Consider the following 17,396-nt stretch of genomic DNA (forward strand, 5'->3'; position numbering starts at 1 on the left):
ACATACACACGCGTGTGCACGCGTGTGCCTGTGCACGTACGGGGAGGGGACCTGCAGCGTTTCTCGCAGCGGGCACAGCGGCTGCGGGAAGGACTCTGGTGCCAGAGGAGCTCCCATGGGACGTGGGCTCCGGCCCCAGCTCTGCACCCACCCTGCATCCCCCACGGGTGGGTGCCAGGATGAGCTCCCAGCCCTCTCCTCCTCCAGACCCCGTCCCCGTGGGGCGATGCCGTGGGAAAGGGAGGCAGAGCAGGCCTGAAGACAGGACCCATTTGCCAGTGCATTTATGCCCAGAGCCCAGGCCAGCACATGGGTGCCGTGCTCTCAGCGGGGCTCATTCGCCCCAGGCTTCCTGCACGCCTGCCCTCGTTTCGGGGCAGCGCGGTGATGCCTTGGATGCTCTTCCGCTCTTCCCCGTGCCCAGATGGACACTGACTTTTGCAGCCCTGCCAGTCTCCTGCTGCGTGATACGTATGACCATACCCATCACTGGGTCTGGATCTGCTCGGCGACAGCTAATTTTACTATCAAGTCAAATTCCTCTTTTATTTGCTCTCGGTGGCAGCAAGCCTTTTCATCACAGATGCTATTTGGGTGATGCAGAGTGACAGAGGTGATAAATCATATCACCGCTGTCTCCTTGTCCAGTAAACACCTCCATAAATTCCTTAATCGTATTTTTTGTACAGGGAATTACAGACAAACTCTGCACACAAAGATCACCTGCCTCTGCTGCTGGGCTCGGGCACCGAGCTCAGACTCGGGGCCATTTCCAGCTGGCGTTTGGCTCTTTCCAGCGGCACCACACTGTGGTGAGGAGCCCAAGCAAGAATATTTGTTCCTGCATCATCATTATCAAAGGTCTTCCCACCACTCCATCGCATATTTTGCCTCCATTTATCCCCCATTAGAGGGGCTTGGGAGGCTAAGGCGAAGTCCTCAGAGCCACAGGGTACCTCTGCCTTTCTGCCAGCTCACGGCCATCCGGCTTCCTTGGCTGGTCTCAAGCCTCCTCTGAGTTCCCTTCAGGTTTTAACTATTAATATTTAACTTATTTAATCCTAACGTTTTTCCCTGTTTCTGGGGAACTCTCAGCCCTCCAAACTTCAGCCCCCTGGTCCCAAACCCCAGGGGCGGCACAGGGGAAGCTGGCTTTATTGTCCAGGCAGCAATTTTGCTCACCCTACGAGCACCTGCCCTGGCAGATCTACCGACCACCTTACACAGCACCGCTCCCACGCACGGCTCATCAACTCTCCGTGGAGTAAGACCTGGATTTCCGAAGCCATCACGTCTCAGTTTTGCCCCCCCGGGGGGGTGAGGAGCCGGGGGCATGGGGATCCCCCTTCCCTGCCGCTGCCTGATAAGATCCTTCCTCTGCAAACAGTTTGCTGAGGCTGGGGGGGGTGAGTTTGGCTTTTGCAGACCCTGGAGGGACAGGATCCTCCAGGATGCTTGCAGGAAACCTTACACGAGTGGGTTAGTGCCGCATGGAGAGAGCCCAAGGCCACGTCCAAAGTCTCGAGCGAAGCCCACCGCACATGGCAAGGAGTGGGGGGAGAGGCTGGGCAAAAGCTAATTACACCGGGGGGGCACGCTGCTGGCGGGGAGGAAAGCAGAGGCAAGTTCTCGGGGTCGGTGGCCGGGTCAAGGAGGCTGTAGGGGTCTGGGGGCAGCTGGGGAGAGGGAGGCCAGGAAGAGAGGGGCTGGGGAAGGTTTGGGGTTAGAGGTTGGCTTCACACAAAGGAGCGAGCGGCTGGAAGACGGTACGATGCCGAGAGCCAATCACCGCGGCAGCCCGGCGATAAAAGGGCTCGCGAGGCGGCCGTGGGAGCTCGCAGGAAACGGTTCCCGCTCCCACAGCCCCAGCCTCTGCAGCGGGGAGAAAGGGAGCGAGAACACCCTGCCATCAGGGACGGCCGGACAGACCCACGGCCGGACAGACCCACCCTACCAGGGTGAAGCCCTCCTGCTCGGCATCACCGTGAGGAGCCCAGGCATATGGTGAGCCTTCGCTCGTGGAGAACAACAGGGCTGAGAGGCGGTGGGTGGCTCGGCGGGAGACAATGATGGTCCCCGAGATGTGGGGAGCGAGGGGGTTCATCCGTCCCGGGGATTGCCACCGATTGCGGCTCTGCTCAGCTGGTGGGAAGAGAGGGAGATGCTGGGGGGGAGAAAGCAAGACCAAGCGGTGGGGAGGGAGAGAGGTAAGCGCCCAGGGAGAAAGGGATGGAGAGGAGGGAGGAATGCAAAGACAGGGAGAGTGCCGGGAGGCAGCACCGCTGGCCAGGAGCCACCCAGCAGATGGGGGGTTCATCCCCCCTGCACAGCCCCCCGGGAGGAGGTCCCAACCAGATGCGCTGGGAACTTTTTTGCTCTGGGAGGAGGCTCGGCCGAGGTAGTTGCGGGAAGCAGATTCAGGGTGGGGGGAAACACAAGGGGATCTGTTCTCGGCCCTGGGTGGCCTCACCGGGGTCAGGCGGGGGCAAGGAGATGCTGTCTGAGCTCCAGGAGCCTGCTGGGATGCTGCTGAAGGGGGGGAGCACCCCCTGCCCCGTGTAAGCTGGGGGGCAAGGGGCTTGCACCCAGCGTAGCACGGGGACAAGAGCAAGCGGAGGCCTGTGTTCACTGGGTCTGCTGCAGCGGGCAGCTTGGGGTGCAGCGTTTTGGGGCTCGTGCTCCCCGTTTGGGCTGTAATTCCCCCTTTGTTGTGTGCTGCAGTACATGCTGGAGGGGGGCTGGACAGATCCATTTTATTAAGCTGATCAGAAAGAGCAGAGATGGAAGAAAACCTGTTAGATCCCGACTCCCTTATCCCCCTTCGTTAATGCCTGCTAATTCTCGATGGCGTGTCTCCTACCGCCTCATCCAGCCTGTCTTTAAACCTTTCCAGCGACAGGTCTTTCATCACTTCCCTGGGGAGGCTGTTGCACGACTGTGAGATTTAATAACAACACAAATACCCCGAGCTCTGACATAACCCTTAGACAGCCAGGGGTCCCCCAGGGCTTCACAAAGGAGAGCAGCTCTGTTTTCATTGGGGGGGGGAAGGGAACAGAAAAAAAAATGAAACTATTCGTCCACTGTCACCCAAAAATTAGCAGCAGAGCTGGGAATCAGGTTCAGCTCTCCTGAGTCCCAGTGCCGGTGCTGTAACTACCATGTTTTGAGACAGTCTGATCTGTCTAATCCCCTTGGATCACTTGAGACCAGCTAAGCTACCTGGTAGATCATATTTTTGATCAATTTTCTGCTGATTTTTGTTCATGGGGTGGGCATCAGTTTTGAAAGAACATGATAATTCAGCAGCCTGGATCATGCCTTGGAAACTGGGCTTTGTCCACCGAAGACATCGTGTGAGGGCTCTCGCAGGGAAGACATCTGGTGCCCCAGCTGAGCCGTCGTGTATTTAAGGCCAGGAGTAGCACATCTGCAGCATTATTAATGTAGGTTACAAAATAATTGCAGGGCAACCGATCGAACCTAGTCCAAAACGGCCCCAGTGTTAATGTCCTTTTCAAATGGGAGCCCTGCAAGAAGCAAATTCCCAGTTAAGAAGTGAGGGTCTGTCAGAACCAGCCTCTTGGGCTTTGCAAAGTGACTGGATGCATCTTCTTTTTCATACAGCTCAAAACTAGGTTCCTGACCTTTTTTGGTCAACAAAAATCCCACGAGACTTCTCATTAGGGAAGGGAGTTCCTCTTCTGGTTTCCTTCAGCGAGTCAGTCCTGTGAGCCTACAACTACCCCCTGCAGTCCTACATGGCGATGGAGATTTTCTTTTCCTTTTCGCCCATCCTCAGCTTCTGCAGGGTTGTTGTCCATCGTCAGGCAGCTGCCATGTTCCCCCAGAGGTGTCTGCCTTTCACTTTCCAGTTAAGTCATTTTTATCTGCCATCTGGGGGTGTTGCAGAGCTTACCTAGCTGTTAGCAAAAGCTCTGGGATGGAAAACATTACATCTGGGTGAAGGGATTATTGCAATCAATATTAAGCATACTTTAGACATATTTCTCACTCCTCTGGTGTGCCCATAACCCTCTCCGTATGGCCAGCTCAGGGGTTTTCAGACACAAGGAGCCTCAGCAACCCCTGATGTGCCTCTCCAGGGCTTGCTTTTCCCAGCACACTCATTGCTCCACTGAACTCCCGTGGCCTTGCAGAGCACCAGATCCTATACTGGGCTGTATGGCATCGTGGATCCTAAAAGGGGATGGAGGTGAAGGCTGAAAATAGACAGGGCAGCTCAAAAAGAATGATCTCTTGAGAGATTTAACCTATGAATATGATTTTGGTGGCTTTTTTTGTTTTTTTTTTTTGACACAATCTGCATTTGGACAGCAAACGCAGGAGGACACAGCAGCTCTCGCAGGGGTTGTGTGGAGGCAGGGACCATGGAAAGTGGTTGTGCTGTGTTTTGGGGTGCCTGGAACAGGACTCACTCCTGCTCTTGCTGCGTCTGCAGATGGTGAAACAGCAGAAGCTCTCAGGAGGGGCTCTCAGAGCTCAAGAGATGGGCTAACCCACATAGGAAATGCCAGTCCAAAGTCTGGTGTTTTACAGGTGATATTCCACGAGAGGAGATTAGCCAACATAACATTTACAGGTTATGTTTGGGGAAAGAGGAAATTACAGGTCCACTAACTGGAGTACAGTAAAAGGTGAGCTTCTAGAATAGTTTTGGAAAAGTAATCAAAGACATGGTGTTGGGAAGCAGAATAAAATGCAGCGTGGTTTTAACACAGATCATGTCAAATTGGCTCAGTATCTTCCTTGGATATGATAACCGACTTCTGAAACAACAGGGCCTCATGAATCTGGATTTAAGGAAAGCACTTAATACAGTGTCCCAAGGAAATGAATATTTTAGGTGGAGACAGGAAAGAGGATAGTGAAGAGACAGCAAACTGGAAAGACACTTGGATCCTTCCACAAGGAGAGCTCTAGGGACTGATCTTGTTAACAATCCCTTTAGAAGTCAGGAGATCTGCCCGTGGTGAGAAAAAACAGATCAGCAAACAGGAAGATGAGAGTGGAGTCCTAGAAATGGCTGAAGTAGAGTTGTGCCAGAGCAGGCACTTGGGGACCCGCAACACGAAGCTGCTGCAGCCTGGAGGGACCTCGGCAAGTGGGGGGCACCGAAGAAGAAAGAGCATCTAGGATTTCTGGCAGAGGTGACAGAGGAAGAGCACATCAGGCCAGATGTTTTCAGGGGTGCCAGAGAAGTATTCGTACCAGAATACAAAGGTCTGAGATCTCCTTCAGTGTGGTGCATCCAGGCCAGCTCACCCACTTGCAGCAGACCACCAAGGTGGCTGTAGGAACAGAGAACCCACCTTATGAGAACAGATTAAAGGGAATTGGCTTCTCCTGCTAAAAAAAGACTGATAAGGAATGTGATTACTCTTTATGAATCCCTCTGAGAGGCAAATACTATGGTGGGAGAAGAACTAGGAACATAATGCCACTATAATGGTAAATGGATATACATTTATGTAGGAAACCAGCAGGTGAGGTTTCCAGGTGGAGCATGGTTTATGGAAGAGACTACAGAAAAACTGAAAAGGGGAGGGAAGGAGCATGAACTGCTGTTTGCCTGTCGTGCTTGTTTGCACCTGGTTTATATTGCACTTAATTAGTACCATGCTGCAGAGCTTCCAAGCCTTTCTCCCAGCGAAGCAGTTTTGCCTATGTCCAACTTGAACCTCCCAACCTGCAATTTTTGGCCATTGCCGCTTGCTCTGTCATCTGGCACTGCTGAGAAGGATTTGTCTCTGCCTGGAAAAGAGGCTCTTCTCATCCTCCCAGCAGGCTTTCTGCTGTATTTGTCTGCTCTATCTGAGCTCCTAGCAAGACAGGAGATCCTAGGGAGCAGAGACTCCTTTCAGACCATGGTTTTTAATGGATGCCATTAAACATGGCCACGGTCCCAGGAATGGGCTGCTCCGTGCTTCAGTTTCCACTTCTGGAAAATGGATGAATCCCAGCAGCATCCTCCTGCCCCTCGCTGAGAGGCAGGGGCTGGGGACCGGCCCGGTCCCCCTCGCCCCTGGTCCTTCCAGGCCCGTGCACCTCCTCCTCAGGGCAGGCAAGCCAAGGCAGGGCTGAAGGTGGGAGAGCAGAGCGGGTGGGCAGGGGCTTCCCTCGGGCTCCCTCCTGGCTCATGCGGGTCCTCCATTGTTGCCCTGACAAAGGCAGCCCTGTTCCTCCCCACAACTATTCCTTGTCAGCATCCCTCAGCATTTCGGCTGCAGATTTCCTGCCCACTGGCAGCCTTTCAAGAGGCAGCCCGGGCGCAGAACGTGGATGGAAAGCAGATTAGTGGGGCAGGCTGGTGGAAGGTAGCTCTGCGCCGTGGGGTGTGGGCAGGGGCAGGTCCGTGTGGTGGGGCTGCTCTCCAGAAACCTGATGAGGAGGGTAGTGGTGTCCACAGCAGTGGCCCGGCTGCTCCTCCCTGGAGTCCTCCACCCTGCGTCAAGCCAGCAGGGACCTGCCCTGGGTCCCCAGTACTGGTGAGGTCAAGTGGTTGGCTCGAAGTCACACAAGGAGACAAGATCTGAAGCTGAATTGGGGTCTTCCATGGCTAAAGATGGAGCCATGACCACCAGGCTTGCTCCATCATGCCCCTCAAACCGCAGCTCGCCGTTTCTTTCCACACTTGAGAAGCTGAAGCAGCACTGGGGTTGCCGTACCTCCTTCCCTGGCAGTGCTGCGCCCGGTTCTGGCGCTGGCCCATTTGGCGCCGACTCTGCACCACGCTTTGTTTCATGGTGTGGATTGGCCGTGAGGCCCCAAGGTGCAGAAACAGGGCCCAGCTGGGCAGTGAGCTGGGTGATTCCCAGGCTCAGGAGACAGGCTCTTCCAGCGGCTCTTCACCTCCTCCCCATGCAGTCCTGCTGAGGGAGACCATGGGCTGAGCTGGCCACCGCGCTGGAGGGTCAGTGGCTGTCCCGTGTGCGTAGGCTGCACTAATCCTGCACATGATCTCGGGGACATCAGACCCCACAGCAATCGGCTTAGCCCACAGTTTCCTGGGGGAGAGGCTTGACAGCCTCTCCGAGGTGTTGAGCCCCCGCCCGTGCCTCGCCGTGCTGCCGGGGTTACTCCGCGTCCTCCCAGGATGGAGGAGGAAGGGGCCCGGATCCCCCACACTGCGCTTTGCCTTTGGGAAAGCCTCTTGCAATGGTGCAGCGATCCCAGCAGTAAACATACACTTCACAGGGCTGCTAATGGGAACCATATGGCAGAGAGGGGCCTCTCGCCCTCCGCAGTCACGCTGCTTTCCTGTGCCGGAAACCCATCGGCTTTCGGAGAGGCCATTAGCCAGCGCCGGGCTGTGCCGGGCCGGGGGCCCGCTAGGAGCAGGCTGGCTCGGCAGCGAGGGCAGCCCCGCTGGTGAGGAGAAGGGGGGAAAGGCTCCCCGCACCCATCCTGGCTGCGGGAAACGCGACGCGTCAGAGGCAGGTCGGGGGGATTGGGGAATTTCCTTGAGGGGCCACCCCAGACGCTTCCCTCTCCCCGCATCTGCCCCCAGGTCAGGCAGGAAGGTGCGAGGGGACAGGAGTGGCTGCTGGGCAAAAGCTCTGCGACTGAGCAGCTTCTGGGATGAACGTTGCCTTCCTCACCCCAACCTGCTCCCTGTTCGGTGCTAGAAGACAGAGCCATAGCACCTCTCTAGCTGCTCGTACACGGCAGCAGGCACGCGTCCCCTGTGGACGCCAGACAAGCTCCAACCCCCAGGGCCTCAGGCGAACACCAGCTTGCTGAGATCACCAAAAAAGCCCCCAGAGCAGGACCGGCAGCTGCCTGCGATGACCTATGGGCTGGCAGCTCGGGCACTGAGTACGTCCTGCTGGCTGTGGTGCCATGTCTCTGGAGCACACCGAGATCCACCTCCCTCTGTGACTGCCACGCTGTGGCCACCAGTGCTGCCATCGGGGGCGGCTCTGTCTCCCTGGGTAGGCAGCACAAGCCCAGATCCCGTGGAGAAAGGTTTTTTTGTCTACACTGGCCATCGGATGCTCCCAGCAGGGGCAGGAAGAGAGGAGGCTGTAGAAACAAAGGGGTTCTCACCTTGTCCTGAGCCAGATGACTGGAATTGCTGGCTGCGTGACTAGGAGAGGGACAGTCCTCAGTCCTGCTCTTCCCAGGCTGCATAGATGGCAAAAAGCCTCAGGGGACAGAGGTTTGGAGCAGTCGGGTCTAGCAGTTACAGTGCCAGCCTCCACCATGGAGACTTGGACTTGGCTTTCTTGCTTTGTCACAGATGCCCTCAGTGCTCCTCAGAAAATCAGCGAGCCCCCTGCGCGTGGAGGGTTGCCCTAGCAATTGTGAAGGCTTCATAACATCAATGTGGCAGCATGTCCTTAAGCAAAGCCTGTGCCACTGGTGTTCCTCTGCTCATGGAGGCTTGTGTTGACTGCCTTGGGCTCAAATCCCATCCTGTGCAGACTAATGCCTCCTTGGAAGAGCGATGACAGCAGCTGAGAGCCTCCTAGAAACCCTCCTGCGGTTTCTAACTTGTTCTGTTTCCCTTATCGCTTCAGCACACCCTTCCCCTTTGAGATTTCTACTCTTGCCTCCTGTCCTTCGGCAGGAAGGACGTTTAGCAACTTCTACTCACATGCCTGTAGGGCAGCTACACCGAGGGGACCGCTCGTTTGAAACGAAGGCTGGGAGAGCGTGGGCACGAGGCTGCAAGCAGGGTATGTGCACGGAGGGGAAGAGGGACGTTAAGAGGAAGGAGACCCGGAGGATGGGGCTGGATGGAGAACATCAAGCCAGGGGGTAGGATAAGTGGGATGGCATTGAAGGGATCAAGGTTTGGGGGCAAGAGAAGCAAAGGAACAAACAGTAGGTGGAAGGAGCCAGGGAGCGTGTGTGTATGGGCAAGGGCAAGAGGGGGATGATGGAGAGACTGGGGAAACTGAGAGAAAGAAGGTGGCTGGGGTAGGGGAGGAAGATGAGCTATGAGGGAAGAGGGAGGGAAGCCGGGGGTGGAGAGATGCTTGTGGCAAAGGCAGGGGAGAGGGTGAAAGGCAGGTGAAAAGGGGGAGGGTTGTGCATCCGCGTTAGAGGCGTGCGTGGGGTAGGGACCAGAGGGGTTTTCTAGGTTCGGGCCCCCGGCACATGCTGGGTACGGCAGCAGCCGCCTGCGTGCTGCCATCCGCCCTGCTCGGCGAGCAGGAAATAACAAGCAAACCGCAGAGGAGACGGGAAATGATTTAGGTAAAATCGGAGCCGTATTCTCAGACGAGGCTGTGAATGTTTGCGACGAGGGCCGTCCAGCCCCCCAGGCCTGCGAGGGGGAGCCCAGCTCACCCACCGCTGCTCAGGACCTGGAGCAAAGACCTCTCAATTCTGAAAGCAGTCACTAATTTTGGGTGCTCGGCTGGGCACGACACAAGCCTGCTGTCAGCTGCTGAGTGTTGGGACTTCTTAGGCAGCCAAAGAGCCCCCAAAACCCAGGGCAGGTTTGCAAATGTCACCGTGAGACTGGCATTGCGGAGACATCCCCTACCCCAAGCCCTCAACCCCAGCACGTTCTCCTGCCTTCTCAGGGTCTACCCCAGCCCTTGGGCAGCAGGTAAGTTTTTGGGGTGACAATATGAGGAGGAGAGTTTCAGGAGGAGAGGAAAGCAGCCCCAGACAGGAGGGGGGGGTGCTGATTTGCCAGCCCGCAGCACATCCCCATCACGGCAGAGCTGCACAGCCACCCCTTCACCCTCCTATTCCCTGCTCCGCTCCTCCCTCTGCATCATTTGCTCAACCCCACATCTCTGCCTTGCATATGCAAAACAGGGCTCATCAAGCCTGACCTTTTATGGGTGTTTTGAAGGCAAGGTGCAATGGGGAAAAACCCTTGAGGATCTGTCAGTGCCTTTTCAGCTAATTTTTACCAAAAGGGGTGATTTGCGATGCTGGTGGGTTTTTTTTCAGTGCTGCATTAAAATTGGTCCGAGACCTGTCAAACTCATCCTCCCGGGCACCCAGCACATCACACAGAGGCCACAGCTCACGGGTCTCAGCCTAAAGGCAACGTGGGCTCCCCCGAGAAGACAAAATCCCCATCACTCGCTCTGCTGGGCTGTGATCTGCTCTGTTCAGCAAGGCTTTTCTGGGCTAAAATTAGACTAAAATGACAGTCCTTGCTCCAGCAATACCAGTCCTTTAGTGGCTACATTAGTGAAACACTGGGCACTGGTTTCGCTGCCTCGGCAGGACAGCAGCTCTGGCTGGGAGTCGTAGCCTTGCTGCTAACAGCTTGGCCATTGCCTGGCAATTGCCGTCCACACGTGGGTTTGGAGCAGAAGCCATCACATCACCTTCTGCTCATGTTTCCAGCAGCCCTCTCCCATCCTAGCCCAATATCTTTGTATAGGAAAGAGGACTAGAGCTACCGAGCTGTACGCTAGCCTCACCTCAGTGCCCGATCACCTGCCAGCTTCCTAAAACCGAGCAGCATTCCAGACCTGCATCTCCTGTCTGCCAGCCCAGTCTGGTGTGCCTAAATCTCTTGGATCCCTCAAGAAATCCCTAGACCAAAGAGGCTGCGGGGAGCCCATGGAGGAAGCTTTGAGCTTGCTGCTGTCACGCACCAGCTCCTGCAGAGCTGTGCAGCTGCCGGGGTTGGTGATGAAACCAGCCCCGCTCCTGTTGACATTTCCTTTCCAGGTGTTGCAAGAGGTCTGTCTTAGACACCTCCCCAGGGAACATCGGCCCACAAACTTCAAGCTCAGGATTAAATAGACGGAGGAGGGAAAGGAACCATGTTCCAGGCCACGGGACCCGCCAGCCCACCCCCAACTCATGTACGTAGCATCCCCTGCGGTTCGTATGAGAATTTGAACCCGGGATTTGGTTCTCAGGGATGGGAGGGTTGTGTACAGAAGCTGTATTCCAGATTTGACATTTTAGGGTGATCAAAGGCACGGTCACTGCTACTCAAACAACAAAACTGGGGACAGGAATGTTCCAGCAGAAGGTGCTGTTTGCTGAGCACATTGCAACGCCAGCGTCCAGGCTCTGGTCCGTCCAGAGCTGCTCACCCTGCTCCCGTCTCAAGTTGCCGACTGTTTGTTTGTGTTTCCATGGCTTTCTGTGATGACAATTGAGAGCATGCGAGCTGCTTAGGATTGGAGTGATTGGAGATGGAAAAACATAAAGGCTCAAGAACATCTCCTGCTGGGACAGGATATGGCCCTTCCCCGAGGGAGGATATATCAGATATGAAATAGATAGCGTGCCTGATCGGAGCCAGAAGGCTGCCGAGAAGTGACGAGCAACGGTGGATTGCCTGTAGCCTTGGGAACGGATGTATTGCAGCTCCAAAGAGGCAGCATTTTCCTTAGCTCTGGTCAGCCGAGCCTGGAAACAATATCTTAAACCCTAACCCCAGGAGAGCACCTGCGGTTGTTTTACCAGTGCCGAGGGATGCAACTGGTTTTACACGGCCCGAGTCTCCTCGCTGCCCATGTCCCTCTGTTGACTTTGGCTTACTCTTCCAGCCTTGTGGGAGTGAGAGGAAGATCACGTCCCTGACCTCAGTCAATGAGAGCAGCTGAGAAACGTCTGAAGAGGCAGCTCAGCGAAGTGAGAGTTTCCTGTGCGTCTCTCAGACAAACTGTTTCCAAAAATACAAAGGAGAAACGATGAGGAAGGACAAAGCAGGGGGAATGGGGATGGGAGATCAGCCTGGGGGCAGAGAGAAGGGGCAGTGCTGGCCAGCAGAGCCAAACCAGCAGCACGAGGAAGGACAAGGAGGCAGCGGGGTGATGTTCTGGAGTCACGCTGCCCCAGCCTCGGGAACAAACAGCGCAGAGGGTGAGCCAGTCTGTTGTAAAGCAGTCCTGGCTGGTCCACACTTGCTAAAAGTGTGTTTACCCCTTTGATCCTGACTGTTTGAAAGAAGAACGGGGCACTTCCGTCAGTGCAAAGGCAGGCTAAAATACTTGCAGGTGGCTGACTGGGACCCAGTGGGTGCCTGTGCAAACAGCCAGCTTGGGGAGGGTGCAGGACTGTGGGGCTGCACAGTGGAGCAAGCGGAGGGGAGGAGCGGGAGGTGATCTGGGAGGAGATGAGTTGTTGCAGCTGCAGATGGGAGAGCGTGCACTGAGACCCCGCTCGGAAATCCTGGGGGCAGAGGTACGGCACCTCAGCGCTCGGATCTCTCTGCCCTGTTGCTCCTCCCGCAGCTGCAGGGTCCGAGTAACATCTGCTCCCACCAAGCTGCAGAACGCCACGGAGCACGTCTTCAACTCTGACCGTGCCCTGCTGCCCCTCCTGCCTTCCACACACCCACAGCCCGCAGGGACTCAAGAAGGCTTTTCGGTCTCGCCTATGGCGCAGGCGTTTCCTCTGCAGCGCAGCAGCGTGAAGGGCCGGTAACGGGGCTAGCAGAGGAACTCAGAAACAAAACATCCGCTGAGGGGGAACCAGCACAACGTGCTCCATGAGAGCGAGGGGCACCCCAGTTATGCCCCGGAGGAACTGGCAGCCTACCCCCTCTGACTGCAGGCAAAGACCCCCACCGGCAGCATTGCTAGAGCCCTGTGCCCCTCCAGCAAGAGAAGGGTTAATTATCACTCTCCAGCCCTGTGGGGTAAATGACTGTTGGCCAGAAGGAGCACCAGCAGCATCTCACCCCAAAGCAGAGCTGCTGTTAGGAGAGGCATAAGCCAGCAGGTGACTCTTTGCCAGCGCAGGTCACAGAGGGGGTTTTGCCGGGGGCTTGTGCTGCAGCAGCTCAGCAAGCCCTTTCCCCCTCTCAGTGGCCACAGGCCCAAACTGTCCCCCAGGGATGTGGAAGCAGGGCTCCTCTGCTTTGCTGTTGTTGTTCCTGAGGGGTAATGCCGGTGCTGTGGGTCCTGAGACGTGCATGGCGGTTGCGCCGGGTAGCCAAGGACAGCAATCGATGCCCGCAGATGGTGAGAGCTGCTCACCGGTGGGAGAGCTGTTACCCTGGGGTTGTGCTCTGCAATGCCTACGCTGTGACATCTCCTGGATCTGTGCTTGGGTGCTAACACCACAAAAGAGGTCTGCGATACCTTGGCCATGGAAGAAACAAAGCCGTGCTGTGCTCCTCTGTCCGAGAGAGAGGCCTCAGTGAGCAGTGCTGGATGAGAGCGCTGGCTGCTCTGCCCCCACAGCCCCAGGCAAGCACCACAGCCTCCTGCGGCCCAGTTCCTTCTCGGCAATATATACATGTTTTTTCCTTTTTTTCTAATTTCCTCTCTTCCTTCTCCTCTCTTTGGGAAAAGCATCACAGCACAGGAAGTAACTCGCACACAAGGACCTGACAGAGGTCATGGCCTCTGGGCAAGTGAGTTCAGAGACGGTCACCACGTGTCCGTGACAGCCAGGCAGAGGCTTCTGGCGTGCCCCGAGGTCCTGCAGCTCAGCTGCCCGTACCAATCCTCTGCAGCTCCTCCTTAAGCACAACTCAGCACCGGGCTTGTCAGTCCAGGCTCTCATTTTGATTTCTCTTCTTCCCTTCTTAGGAGGCAAAGAATAACTCAGGAGGCAGCACGGTGCAGCGCTCCAAGGTACCTGCAATTTTACCACATCCTACCGATTCACGGTGAGGGGGGAAGGACCGAAAGCCTAAGGCCCAAGCACCGATCCAGCCCGGCATCAGTGGAGCAGTACAGGGGGGGCAAGGGGAGATGGGGCTGCTTCACGCTAACCAATGCTCCAGCAAACGGCAGCACGGATATTAGGGAAGAGGGCTGTGGTGGGAGCCAGGCACAGGGTATCCCAAACCCCTTCCTCATCCTCTCTCCCTTCTGTCTCCCCTTGCCCAGTCTTTCAGCCTGAAGGCGCAAGTGAAGGAGATGTGCACCGCCTGCCAGAAAACCGTTTATCCCATGGAGCGGCTGGTGGCGGATAAATTCGTCTTCCACAACGCCTGCTTCTGCTGCAAGCACTGCCACACCAAGCTCAGGTGAGCCGGGCTGCCAGGCTGCCGCGGTGCTTGCTGACGGTGAGCTGGATGGGTGTCACCGCGGCTCTGCCTAGCCTGGGTGGGGGAGGCCCTTCCAAACAGTGCACCCACTCACCCATCACAGCCCTTCCTCTTCTCGTGGGGTAGGTAAAGACCCCCAGCCCACTCGTCACAGCAAAAAAAGGGCTTACCTGCCCACCTGGTCCCAAGTCTCAACTAAATCCCACCTGGTATGGAGAGTTTTATCCCTCAAGGGCAGGGAGAGAGCTCCAAGGTAATGCAGAGCTGAGCCACAGCTTCCTCCTAGATGACACAGAGCCAAGGCTGAGCTGCCCTGCGGGACCCCCCCTCTTTACAGACCTTTAATGCTGCTCACAGCAGCCCCTAACATCCTGAGCTGGCTGGAGGGAGCAGTTGGTCCTCTCTAAGGGTCCCCTCCTGCACCTTCCCTCCTCCTTCCTCCCCTCTCCCAGTGCCCCCAAGCCTCACACGCTCCCCGCCAGCCTGCAGCCGAGTCCCCGTGCCCAGCTAACCCTGCCCTCCTTCCCCAGCCTGGGCAGCTACGCCGCGCTCCACGGGGAATTCTACTGCAAGCCCCACTTCCAGCAGCTCTTCAAGAGTAAAGGCAACTATGACGAGGGCTTCGGGCGCAAGCAGCACAAGGAGCTGTGGGTGCACAAGGAGGTGGAGAGCGGGACCAAGTCGGCGTGAGCGGGGCCAGCCCACCCTTCCCTGGAGCCCAGCAGAGAGGGCACGGAGCAGTGCTGAGCCGGGGCTAACTGAGCTGATGTAAAGCAAAGGGGACCCAGGAGTCTGTGGGCGGTCAGGGAAGAGAGGCAGCCCAGCCCTCTTTGGAGGATGCTTAGAGGGATCCTACAGGCCATAAGGACAGGGCAGAGGCGACGGGGGTAGAGCCCCCAGCCCTGAAACTCGCCCTCTGCAGGCCCCTCTCCCTGATGAGATCAGACCAGAAGCACTCGCCCCCATGGGAACCCCAGCCCTGTTCATACGTTTCAGACCTGCCACCACAGAAAAGGATATGATCTGGGGGCTTTACCTAGCCTGTAAGTCACAGCAGAGCTCCCAGCTCCTGCCACACCAATCCTGCCTTGCTGGGGCTCCGAATAAGGAGGGTCCTTGGTTTACATCAGCTCAGTTCAGCTGGGATTGTTCAGCCTTAAGGATGTTGCCCTGCGACTGTTTAACAGTGTCTGTCTTTTTTATATTTGCCTTTGATTGGTACGTTCTGCGCTGGAGCCTGGCACGGCAGCTTCATGCGTGACACTGCGCCATGCGCTCTTTTATTTTTGTAATACAAGGTTTCCGAGCCTTCCCTGTCTTGTCCTGTGTTCCCAGGGGCCCGGGGAGGTGGGAGTAGCAGTCACGTCTGCCTCTTACTGCCCAGTTACTGTGGAAAGAGCCTCTGCCCATGCAGGATCACAAAAGTATTCCTGGACATGTGTGCGTAACGTTATGACTGAGGCAGACTGGGGATCCCCTTTGGGGATTGAACCCAGGATTTCAAAAGGCAGGCCAGCATTACTGCCCTGTGAGCTACACACCCCAGCTGTAACCGCACGCCAGCTTCCCCACGGAGCCCGGACCACCCTCAAAGGGAATTCACCGTCCTGTGAATTAGATCCACCCCTTTGCCCTGCGTACCTTTTGCGGCTTACTTGCTGCCCCCTCCGTATCAATAAACATTGTGCCCTGCCTCCGCAAGCAGATGCTGGCTTGATTCACTCTGCAGCCGGCGCAACGGGCAGGACGGGCATCGGAGCTGGGCTGAGTGGTGCAATACAAGGTCTGGTTTGGATCAACCCCATCTGCTGAGCTGTGATGTTTGGACAGCACAGTCCATACAAATGAATGAGCCCAACAAGACCTGCCAGGCTGGAGAGCCTAATGCAGTGAAACCAGGGAAAGCAGGTCAGTCTGTTTTTAATTATTATTTACCTCCTTCCTCCACACATGATTTGTAAGACTAGCTTGAAAGAGTAAGCATTTAGGAATCCCACGTCTTTCAAATGCTATGGGAATTAGGCTTTTCAGAGCCCACACAGCACAGAAACTAGCAGAACCCACACAGCAGAGCAACAGCCTTTGGTATCAACAGCAAGAGCCCCTATTCCATCACTGGCTGATAACATCCGCTCCCACTGAGCACGTCCTGTCTGGGAGAATCCAGACACAGCCATGAAAACAGGAGCTAAGGACTGAAGAGGGAAAAAGATGGGTATGGGTAGTTCATAGGAGTCCCAGGAGGAACAGATGGTGCGTATAGAGATGCATTCTTAGCCCAGGCCACTGTGGCACTCCTCCCTCAACACAAGTCCTTCTGGGGCTCCGGGTGAGCACCAACAGCCCCGCAGCACCTCCACAGCTCTCCTTTGCTGGCAAAGCTGCCTGCAGTCACACCTGACCTCGGGGAAGATACGTGTTGGATGACCCCAGGAGCCTGATGTCCCTCCTGTTGGACACGTTATTTCTCCTTTTTAGTTAAGGGCTTTTTAAAGGGCAGGTCTGTCAGCTCTTCTGGGTGGGGACCACCTGGGGATTTCCACTGCCAGCACAGCAGGGACTGCATACGAACAGAGACCCTGGCAAGGCTCCAAGGGAGTTCCAGCCTCACCGAGTGCTTTAACTGTCCCCATCATGCAGGTGCTGCCGACTCCTCCTCACACCAACACGCAGGCAACATTTACACCATGACAAAAGCTGCATCCTGAGCAGCCCTGCAGCATTCATTGTCGTAAAACAGAAACCAAGCGGTTGCTGCTCTGCGGCGAGGGTCTTGTGATGCTCTTCGGGTTGTGGCCCCTTCCTTCCTAAGATCGGCTTAGAAAATGAAAGCAGACTCCTCGGTTTCGCTTCCTGTTTCTTGCTGGCCTTGCTTCCCGATTCCCTCACCTCAGCAGGCTGCTGCTCTTTTCTGCACAGCAGGGCAATCAGATACAAAGCATTTTTAACTATACCAGATGATTTTGGGGTAGGGAAGGGAGAAAAAAAATCCCAGCTTTTAAATGTTGGGCTTTCAGTTAAAAAGAGAACATTAAGCAAGAAGAACAATGATGTTCCATATTTCTCTCCTTCCCTCCCAGAAACTGAAATTTGGGATTTTGTCTCAAGACAGTAGCACTCACCATTTTCTACTTGCTCCCTTTTCATATGGGCACAGAAAACTCTCATTGATGTAGCAGAAATGGAGAGAGCATGTGCTAGCACAAGAGGTGTGAGATCTCCAGCCTGCTATATGATTGTTTTCTGCACAGTCCCTTTTTCTGATTTTGAGAGCAGGAACCAACGACCAGGCTATATATTACTGAAACAGGCTGCAGCAACCTGACCCAGGCACCACAGCTCAGGGGAGGGAAGCAAATCTGATGAGCATCAGATTCACGTGGGGGAGAGAGATGTTCGATGCAGCTACGTTTCACAGAATGGCTGCTGCACACAA

At 55.8% G+C, this 17,396-nt stretch overlaps 1 protein-coding gene across 3 annotated transcripts; it reads left to right on the top strand.

Annotated features, from left to right (window-relative positions):
- The first annotated feature begins 1,837 nt into the window (after positions 1 to 1,837).
- Positions 1,838 to 16,054, top strand: LIMD2 (LIM domain containing 2). 3 transcript variants are annotated; one of them, XM_072885622.1, is made up of 5 exons: positions 1,838 to 2,004; positions 10,672 to 10,808; positions 13,497 to 13,541; positions 13,800 to 13,939; positions 14,491 to 16,054. In XM_072885622.1, exons 2-5 carry the CDS (start codon positions 10,767 to 10,769, stop codon positions 14,648 to 14,650), a joined length of 387 nt encoding a protein of 128 aa, XP_072741723.1. In that variant the 5' UTR covers positions 1,838 to 2,004; positions 10,672 to 10,766; the 3' UTR covers positions 14,651 to 16,054. The 3 variants fall into 3 exon arrangements, with proteins under 3 accessions (XP_072741723.1, XP_072741727.1, XP_072741724.1); XM_072885623.1 differs by lacking the exon at positions 1,838 to 2,004 and adding an exon at positions 8,577 to 8,702; XM_072885626.1 differs by lacking the exon at positions 10,672 to 10,808.
- The last annotated feature ends 1,342 nt before the right edge of the window (positions 16,055 to 17,396 follow it).

The sequence above is a fragment of the Ciconia boyciana genome, chromosome 22 (assembly GCF_034638445.1).
Source record: "Ciconia boyciana chromosome 22, ASM3463844v1, whole genome shotgun sequence".
Taxonomy (NCBI): domain Eukaryota; kingdom Metazoa; phylum Chordata; class Aves; order Ciconiiformes; family Ciconiidae; genus Ciconia; species Ciconia boyciana.

Coding starts and splice junctions, on each gene's coding strand:
- LIMD2 (XM_072885622.1), top strand. CDS start 10,767: ATGTTCCAGGCCACGGGACCCGCCAGCCCACCCCCAACTCAT. Junction 13,542..13,799: donor GCACGGTGCAGCGCTCCAAG/GTACCTGCAATT, acceptor CCCCTTGCCCAG/TCTTTCAGCCTGAAGGCGCA. Junction 13,940..14,490: donor CACTGCCACACCAAGCTCAG/GTGAGCCGGGCT, acceptor CTCCTTCCCCAG/CCTGGGCAGCTACGCCGCGC.